The sequence below is a fragment of the Xiphophorus maculatus genome, chromosome 11, assembly GCF_002775205.1.
Source record: "Xiphophorus maculatus strain JP 163 A chromosome 11, X_maculatus-5.0-male, whole genome shotgun sequence".
NCBI classification, from domain to species: domain Eukaryota; kingdom Metazoa; phylum Chordata; class Actinopteri; order Cyprinodontiformes; family Poeciliidae; genus Xiphophorus; species Xiphophorus maculatus.
Window position 1 is genome coordinate 3,554,400 of NC_036453.1, and position 9,954 is coordinate 3,564,353.

Sequence of the window (9,954 nt, forward strand, 5' to 3'; positions counted from 1 at the left end):
GACAAAAGGGGGACTGGTATTTATAGCACAGCTTTTTAATGGATCAATAATGAAATCTTTTGAACAAATCCAAAGGGAATTTAATCCACAAAAAAAAAAGATTTTTACAGATACTTGCAACTTAGACATTATCTCCAGAATCATAGTGAATGGCAAAAAATCTCAACCGATATGACCAAGACTGAAGAGATTTTATTATCAATAGCAAAAAGTGAATCAACAAAAGGCCTGATCTCAAAACTATACAAAAGCCTGCAATATGAATCCAGTGTTAATAATAAGGAAATTAAGGAGAAGTGGGAACTGGAGGCTAATATAGTAATAACAGATGAAGAGTGGGAAGAAACATTTAGATCTGGACACAAATGAACTAACAGCCCAACATGGAGGGAATTTGACTGGAAGGTTAAGATGCGTTACTTTAACACCCCGGTTATCACATCTAATTACGGTAAAACATCTCGGCTTTGTTGGAGAAATTATGGAAAGGTGGGGGATTTTACCCCTATATTTTGAGACTGTCCGAAGGCGCTCGAGTTCTGGAAGGAGGTGCAAACAGATCTAAAAAATATTTTAGGTATCTATTTGGATTTGGATGCATCCGTTTATATTTTAGGAATAATTACCTCAGACATGATCGACAAAAACAATAAATACTTGATCAGAATTTTGCTTATGATTGCGAAGAAATGTATAACATATGCTTGGTTGAGGCCACGGCCTCCCAGTATTACAGAGAGGAGAGATAGAATCAGAAAAGTCTACACTATGGAAAAAACAACCTCAAAACTACAACTCAAGATGGAGACCTTTGAAACAAAATGGAGACCTGTAACTAATTTCATATTGTAACCTTGACACCTCTATTTGTTTGTTTGTGTACCGTTCAAATTTATTTTGTATTATTATCTTTGCGTACTTTTATTGCTTTAGTTTGTGTTCTCATTATGTCTACTGTTGTCCCTATCACTGTAATTATTGTAATGTATATACAGTATCCATGGATGTTGATGACTCTTAACGGATCTGGTGTCTATCAGAAGGAAGTGTATTTCGGTTGGACCGTTTCCTCCATCAACATTCCCTGGAAGACCTTTGGCAGAGCTGGAATTGTACGACCAGTTTGCTTGGTGTGGGTTAAATGTAAATAAGATGTAAATTGTGAGTTGCGACAGGGGTAGACATGTGTATGTGTTGATATAAAACAGTTTTTGAAAATGAAAAGTTTAAAAAAAAAAAGGATAGTGCTACTTTTAAGTGAGTATATTTTTTGGAGTATTACACCTACTTCTGTTTAGAACAAATTGAAAAAGCTATTCAAAGAAGATTAGCTGCTCATGAAGTAAATGAAAAACTTAAAGATTTTGTCTTTTGACTCGTTACATGATATTTTAGACACTGAATCGTGGATAATGCTGCTGTAAGTAGCACTGAACTGGCATGATAGCAAATGTGAGTTACTGTCAGGAAAAATGTAGGAAACAGAACTTTAATAGATTAAAGTTGGAAAACATGGCTACCCTTATCAACCATGACATTGTTTCGACAAAAAAAAAAAAACTTCATCCATTGTTTGCTGTTAACTCCATGACAAATGAAGGCTATAAATTGCATGCATGAGTAAAAACACATCTTATCTTCACAGGCACAACAGTATAAAAATATTTCATCTCCAAGACAGTCACTGCAACTCTCTCTGCAGCACCGTCTCTCTGGCACAACTTGTAATTTCCTACTTGGCTGAAATCTCTGACTTGCGGATTTTAACTTTTTATTGGATTATGATGTAAAACATTTCTTCGCTAGGCTAAGATTGCGTGCAGAGATTAGAATAATGTTTGCATGACGCAAAAACAAAGTCCTGATCGTGACTTTTAAACAGCTAATTATAGCTGCGCAAATGTTGAAGAAAATTCCATGCGTCATCGGCCCCTTGCAGTAAATATATTAACCACCAGGGGTTGCTGTTTATCCACGTTTTTTAAGACGATGCATTTTGAAATACATGATTTTTTTTTTTCTAGAATGCAAATGTGGCGCAATTGTAAAAACTTTGCTATTATTTTTACGAGTGAAATATAATACAATAAAACCAAAGAAGAAATAAAATAAAAATAACTAAACATGCACAAATGATGGCATATTCTGTCTTCTGGCATCCTTCTTAAAATGATTTCAGCAACAGGTGGTGTAGGATGATGTCTGCAGATGAGTAGGTGGCGCAACCGTAACAGAGCATTATCAAAGTCAGATTTTGCAGAGAAGACATGTGGAGGACATCTTGAAAGCGTTTAATCCAAATGTAAACTGCTTTTTGTATGCAATTTGTATGTCAAGAAGAATTTTATTTGAAATGGAAATCTAAGAGAGAATACGTTGTACCATACCAATAGAAGATGTGACAGAGGGAAGACCGGGGAACATATTTCCATAAATATTTTTTAGCATAATAACATCACATCTCGCAGCAGAGTCTCACACATACAGCTTGTCGTCTCCAGGATCTTTGCTGTCCAGGATCAACTGTCCTTCAGCTCATTTATTTTCCTCTTTCATCTGCCAGGAAGCTTTTGCTTCTCATGCTATCCTGCAATGGCAAAGATTATAAGTCCCAAGATTACAAGTCCTGCCACCACACCGACGCTGATGAAGATGATTTTCATCTTCTTGTTGGACCATTTTTTCTGCTGCTTCACCTTGCCGGCTTTTTTTTCAAAAACTTTACCCTGGAAAAAAAAAAACAACAAACAGAAAAACACATGTTGAAATAGGTTTCACTACTTGGCACTCATCAATATCTGTTACAGGGATGCAAGTTATCGAATGAGATCATCTAAAGTTGATTCATCTTATTCATGAACTAACAATTAGTTGACAAATGGGCATGCATTTTCTTAAAAATCAGAGTTTTCTGAGGCTCACTGTCTTTCCATAACATAAAGGGCAAAATTTATGATGAATTAAAAAAAAAAAAAACACACATTACATCTTAACCTTTTTGTGTCAGCTGTATTAAGGACTGACTGAATAAACAGAGAATTCTTTTCTAACATGACAAAATCTTAGGTTTTTGTTTTGTTATATTCAAAAAGAACACATCTCTTAAGTTGCTAAATAAAAACATAAAAGGTGAAAAGAATAAGATATGTGAACACATGTTCATACAGACGTACAGCCTGTGGTTGACGGAGTGTTTTTGCTTCATGAAGTGCTCTAACTCACCACAGCCCTCAAAATCAACTTTGAATATTGGAATCATGTTTTGTTTTTGTTTTTTCCATCATGCCACATGTTCCCTCTGTTATGAACCCCAGCTTTCTGTCATCGCATTCCAGTATTCGCAGCACATTCATAATTTTCGAATGAGAAGTTAATGATTCTTCATCATGCAGCATGGTGAACTTATTGAGCTTGTTGGGTGTTTATATTTCTAAACAGAAACACAAAGTGCATTTTTCATAGGGATCACCAGATTGTTTGGACCGTTTCTCTTTCTCGTTTTGGTATGGCCCCGCCATCCTTGTTTCTGTATCAACCGGTTCCACTTAAGGATCTCCAGCAGCACCCTCTGCTGCATGGCAGCCAAACTACAACATTATTTAATAGATTTTAAATCATTTTAATCTAATAAACCATTAATTCATCTAATAATTGTTTGCATCCCTAATCTGCTTCCAAGCTCACAAGTGAGTGTGCTCGTCTTCATTTTCACTGCCTTCAGCCATTACGACGCACTGACTGGCTATTAGCCTGAAAAAAAAAGAACTCCATGAGGAGAAACTTTTTTCAGTCATCTTGTGCCTTTAGAATCCAATAAACTTCTTACTAACGCAGGCTCACACCACTGAGGTCAATAACACGGACACGATGTTCCCACAATGCACTGCTGCTCTGTGTACACAGTTGAGCGTTTTTCCAGCGCGATGAAAAAACAGATGCGATCACAGTGGGGATTTATTTATATTCAAGAGGCACACTGTCACACCACGCGGGTCAGGAACGGACAAACAAGGACAGGATAGTTCTCCAGCATAAAATCGGCCTCGACTGACACTTTGCAGAGACAGCTGCTGGATAACTGATCTCCTTTGAGGCCTATGCATCCAACATCAGAAGCTCCATCTATGACTTGCTTTATACTTTGTGCTGATTTTATTCTAGACTTGTCCATACATGTCTGAGAGAGAGGTTGAGAGAGTCTTTTATAAAGCTTCATTTGTTTTGCGCTATGCTTGAGAGAGGACAGATAATGGAGTTAAGTACAGCGCTGTGAAAAACCATTTGGCCCCCATGGAGATTTATGGTCTCCGTGGGGACAAAAGATCAGCTCCTATCATAAACAGACAGAACGTATCTGAGGCATGTCTGAACACCAACGGAGAGTCAGATCGGACCGAACCACAGTAAGACAACAAACGGTGAAACCGAAAGTTTCTTAAGATCCGCTACAGCAGTTTGTTGGAAACCAAATGTCACACCGCCTTGCAAAAGTATTCATACCCCAGAAACGTCCTGTTGCATTACTTTGACATTTAGTTGGGGTTTTAAGTGAGGGACCAAAACAGAGTACAGTAGAATTGAAAAGTAGAAGGAAAAAGAAATGAATCACGTTTTTCAAAATTTACCGATAAAAATCAGATAAGTTTAGCCTTGCTGAGTCTTTGTAGAACCGCCTTTCATTGCCAGTGATTGGGACACGTATCTGCCAAACACCCTGACCGAGAGCATCCGCGTACAGCTATTTAAAAAGCTTGCTACAAAAGGGTTTAGTTTTACTTTGACTGGGCCTTTCTAACGCGTGAACATGTTTTAATCTGAACCGTCCCACCGTAGCTCTCACAGTGTATTTAAGGTCATTGTTCTGCTGGAAGGTGAATCTCCACCCCTGGCTAAAGTCCACTGCAGCCTACAAAAGGTTTCATATCATTTTTGCCTTATATTTAACTCCACATATCAACTCTGATAAGCTTTCCTCCCACTGCTGAAGAAAAAAAAACAACATTTCCACAGCATGATGCTGAAACCAGATGGTTTGATAGTGGCGCTGGCCTGCAGACTGAGGTTTATGGTTGTTTGCAGGGTTTCCAACTGCAAACAAAACTTCTTCAAGTTCTTTTTCAACAGCGACTTACTTCTTGAAACTCTTCCCTGAAGGGGCAGTGCCTCCTGTGGCTGCAGCCTCAGTCACCCGTCATGGACGGGCTGTACTGAAATATCAATTTCTCCCCGGGGGGACTAAGAAAAGTATTATTATTCTTCCATATATGCGGGCATGGACTGATGCATGGTAGGTTTAAAATGTCCCAAAGCAAGTAATAATAATAGTAACAATATTAGATATAATAGATGTTATTTCTAATGTCCTTTATATCTTGAGATCTCAAAGGTCTACATGTTATTATGTTGAAGCTCCATATTGTTCCCAAAAAAATCTACTATAACTTTGTAACTGTCATGTACTCCACCATTGTTTATATCCATAAAAGTCCCAAAATATTAACTCATTTGATAATGGGTTTTTGAATTTTATATTAAATATAATGTATGCAAAACATGCTTACATTATGTTCCTCCCAGCCCCCCCAAAAAGAAAGAAGAAAAAAAATCCAAGGCCCTGGGCTCCTGTCCCTGTAAAGCCTTTCTAAAGTCTGGCATAGGGTAGCAGAGTAAAGGGGCTGAATACCAATACAATCTTAACTTTCTTCAGCTTTCTTGAGGCTCGTGCTTGTAACACGACAAAACGTAAAAATACTGACTTTTGCAAGTCCCCAACGGCGTGAATCAGAATCGTACATGTGTTTTAAGCTTAAATTTCTGCTTCCGCTTTCTTCCTGCCGTTTTGGTGTTGTGCGAGCTCAAACCCAGAGTGTCCAGTAACACAGAAGCAGCGGGGCAATGTGGGAATGATGTGACCTGCCTGTCGACCCCCGGACGTAGGCTGGCCTCGTGGCACGTCCTGGAACCTCTGTGCCGTACCCAGGGAGACCAGCCTGCTTCATTCATCTTAGCAAACAATAGGAAATACCTTTCTAAACATAGCACCGTTTTTACACAGTCAGGATGTAAATTGTACATTTGTTTTCCAGCCCAGCTCCACCTACGACATATTTATAGGCATCGATATTGCACCTTAATTACTCCCATGAGCAATTTACTTCTGACAAAAAAAAGAACTTTCATAAGCGGCCCAAACAACGGTGTTGGCAGCCATGATGGGTTTTCCAGTTTGGACGGCGCCTCCAGCAGCTACCTTCTCCAGCAGATCCTCGGCCTGCTGCTCCAGGTCGTTCAGTTTGCCGGATCGCTCGTCGGCTTTTTTCATGTTGACCAGCATGATGTCCTTCACCTGCTCCACCTCCTCCTGCGTCTGCTGCAGGCGGCTCTTCCCGTCCTGCTGGAACGTAGAGACAGATGGGAATTGAATGTCATTTAGAACAGCGTTTAGGTCGGTGTGACAGTGATAATGGGTGTTTGTGGCAGGATTGGGATCATAAACAAGCCATGACGCTCCTTATGTTTGGGGGTAAATGAAGGATTTGTCATTATGGCTGGAAGCCACTCAGCTCTCCTGTGAAAGTCAGCTTCAGGACTCGCACCCTTTCCTTTTCTCACATTTGTCTGTGTTGCATGCGTTTCTAAAAACAGATTTGAACATTTATGTCGTTCAAGATCGACACAAGGTATCATGTACTCACAGGCAGAACACAGCTATTTAGGAAGATGTGGAGATGTTTGTAGTATCTAAAGTTTTTCAGTCCATCAATATTCAAACCATTGGTTGATAGTCAGGAATTGTTCACCACTATCTGAGTTCCAGATTAGGGGTATATATCAACTTGAAATTCCAGAGGTTTCTAAGTACTTTAAATACCTTTTGAAAACATTTTTCGTTAGAAATACTTTTTCCCCAACAGATAAGGAACCCTTAAAGAATTCAAACAAGAAGCTGTTAGACGTGAAGCTAAAATGAAGGCGGACTTCCAGGCTGATGACGAACAGAGCAATCTAGAAAAAAACAACAGGATATTTCAAGAAGAGGTTTCACCTCAGAGTTATTTGTTTCCTGCCTGCTTTCTCCTTCACATTTGCCCTCTGAGCCGTGACAGGAAAGCACAATCTGACGAGGTAACAGGAAGAGGAAACCAGCAGTCAGAGAAGCACACTGACACACTCAGCATCTCGCTGTGACTCTCGTGTTAACCAACACGCTCCACTTCCAGCCTCTCCTCTGGCTGAAGAGTCCAGTTAAACCAGACAAATGTGCTTCTCATCAGAATCTGCTGCCGAGTGATGTTGTGATGTTTGTCTGCTTCTATCTCCTGTAATCAGCGGTGACCAGCAATAGCGTGCGTTTAATGCTCAATCGTTCTCAACACAGGAACTGCTGCCCAGACCTTCCTTCCCTCACTCCCTTCCTGATAACTGGCAGAACCAGTTTTAACTTTGTGTCTTAAGGATGGAGTCATAACCGTCACACAGGATGGGCAACGGGAACTAGAGATTTAGAGCTACCAGACAGGCTTTTATAATATCAGACTCATATATAGTTTGTTACCTAAGAAGTCTATTCGTTTTTGTCGTTTCATTGTAAATCATTACATAAACGTAGATAAAAAAGAAACTGAAATGCCTCCATGCTCATATGGCCTTGCTGACATCACAGAAGGCTTAATGCATTTACATTTTCCTTTCCGTTCCCTGTTGATTTTCATGCTTTTAATCACATTTCATTACTTAGCGATCAGAAAGGGACATTGGTTTGGTAAGATGTATGCAGTGCCACTGTACTTTCATGTAACTATTTAAGGTGATACAAGCAGAATATAGAATATAATAATGGTGATTAGTCACCGAAACTCCTAATCCGGTATGAAAAAAATACCCTGCTGACTATTAATGTAACCTGTGGTGAATGTATTTCAGGTCAACCTATTGCTTTTAAATTAATTTAAGAATTTTTACAGGTTTAATTGTAGACACATATTAATAGCTAGCTAGCTTTTCTATAGCTAGATACCTAGCTAGCAAAAGGCATATTAGGAGCTAGTTAGATATAGCCACAACCGGCTGAGGTTATTGGTGCCAAGTTGATCCGATCTGAAAAGTTCAGGGTAATTTGATTTCCTCGAGTATGAACATTTTTGATGACTTTCACTTTTACTTCACTATATTTCCGAACTTAATTGCGTACCTTTACTCCGATACATTTTCAATGTGTGGTTTAGTTACTCGTTACAAAAAAGCGCGAGAGAGAAACAAAGTGTTTTGACCCCACCTACTGATTGACTGCAACAAAGTCGGTAGCCTACCTGCCTGGGCTTGTTCATCACCACCAATAGGATACACCTGTTTCGCTTCTCCCATTAAACACAAAGCAAGTCTCGCAATCAGCAGCAGCCACATGGAGGAGGAGACGGAGACCACAACGACTGCTGGGGGCCCAGGGGAACCACCAGCTGGTGATGAGAGCCCATGGCCTTATTTAAACACAACATACTCTTTCGTGGGTGTTAAAGATTCGTCGTACCGCATGCAGTTTATGTTATTCCTGCCCGAAGATGTGGAAATTCTATCTTACAAAAACTCCCCGTCCAACTTGAAGAAACACATCGAGGTAACGTCTTATGAAATGGTTATAATCCTCCTGTTTCAGTAACTATAGCTTGGTCACTAGGCACTATTGAGAAATCTTGAGCATAACGTTACCTGTATAAATGAACTTTGTTTGGCATTGTTTCAGTTCCACACGTGGTGTATTTAGCTGAGGCCTAATGTTGACTGTAGCAGGCTACCTAGACTCCTCTGTTCAAGGGGGGGCAGAAGCCATAGCGATAGCAATTTAGACTAAATTTAACGAATAATAATCGGTTAAAGCAGGTTAAGTTAACCTTGTGCTATAGGTAAAGCACCTAATTTTCTTAACTAAATGATGCCTGCAGGTTTATCTATTAGCAGGTTTAATTTTGCCTGCACTTGGTTGGGTACATTATTTTAAGTGTATTTGACAAGTTTACCAAAATATAAAAATTGTCATTCAAACTGCATTTGCCTTGTTTTACTTTTTACTTGTACTTTTCATTACATTACTTGAGTACATCCATTTTTACAGTAATTTCCATACTTAAGTACAAGAAGTTTCAGATACTTTAAGACTTTAACTCAAGTAACATTTCAGTCAGTGACTTGGACTTTTACCAAAGTCATATTTTGGAGAGGTACCTATACTTTTACTTGACTCTGAGATTTCAGTACTTTGTACAACACTGATGGTTTCTCATGCCTCTTGTGATGTCATCAGCTCAAATCCGCACACTGGCATATGATGCAGCTTTCCACTGTAACAAATCGGGTTATTGCATTTTAATTAGGAAATAAATGAAGAAATAGATTCGGCTGACTTCATCGGGTCTTGTTTCTTTCACCAGTCCAGACTACTTTAACAGCTTTGCCCACCGCATAGAAAGCGTTGGAAGATATTCTAAAAAGCATTTTATAAAAATAAACTTTCCTTCCAGTCTTATCTCCCTGGTAAATCCCAGCTGTTTTTTTTTCCCTTTAGTCAAGCCTTAGCCTAACCTTAGCCAGGCATTCACTTACCATGTTTGTCGGTTCGCAGTCTGCGTTGGGAGTCAGAGCTGTCACCGCGTTCAGAGCATTTAAAGGTCGACTAATGTCAAATTTATAACAACAGGAAACGCAGCATACTCGTCCTGCGATTTGGAGGGAACGACTGAACAGAAAAAAGAAAAAAAAGTAAGAGAAACGCCCCGAATCGTGGCTTTTTCTTCGCTCGCTTTCCGCAAAGTGTGACTTTTTCCCCCGCGGTCAAAACTTTCGCTTCTCTCAGCTGCCGCTTGACGTCTCCGCTGCCTTGTGAGGCGTTCACGGTGTTCCCGGAAATTTGCCACTTAGAGGAATTTCCGATCTACCTCGTTCTCCTCTGCCGCTCGTCTA

The 9,954-nt window shown here is 39.6% G+C and overlaps 1 protein-coding gene across 2 annotated transcripts; it reads right to left on the reverse strand.

Moving 5' to 3' along the window:
• Positions 1 to 172: 172 nt before the first annotated feature.
• Positions 173 to 9,945, reverse strand: LOC102219645 (synaptobrevin-like). 2 transcript variants are annotated; one of them, XM_023342204.1, is made up of 3 exons: positions 9,598 to 9,945; positions 6,251 to 6,391; positions 173 to 2,726 (listed from the first exon to the last, which is right to left on the reverse strand). In XM_023342204.1, exons 1-3 carry the CDS (start codon positions 9,598 to 9,600, stop codon positions 2,583 to 2,585), a joined length of 288 nt encoding a protein of 95 aa, XP_023197972.1. In that variant the 5' UTR covers positions 9,601 to 9,945; the 3' UTR covers positions 173 to 2,582. The 2 variants fall into 2 exon arrangements, with proteins under 2 accessions (XP_023197972.1, XP_005802167.1); XM_005802110.3 differs by having other exon boundaries at positions 6,251 to 6,394.
• Positions 9,946 to 9,954: the final 9 nt, after the last annotated feature.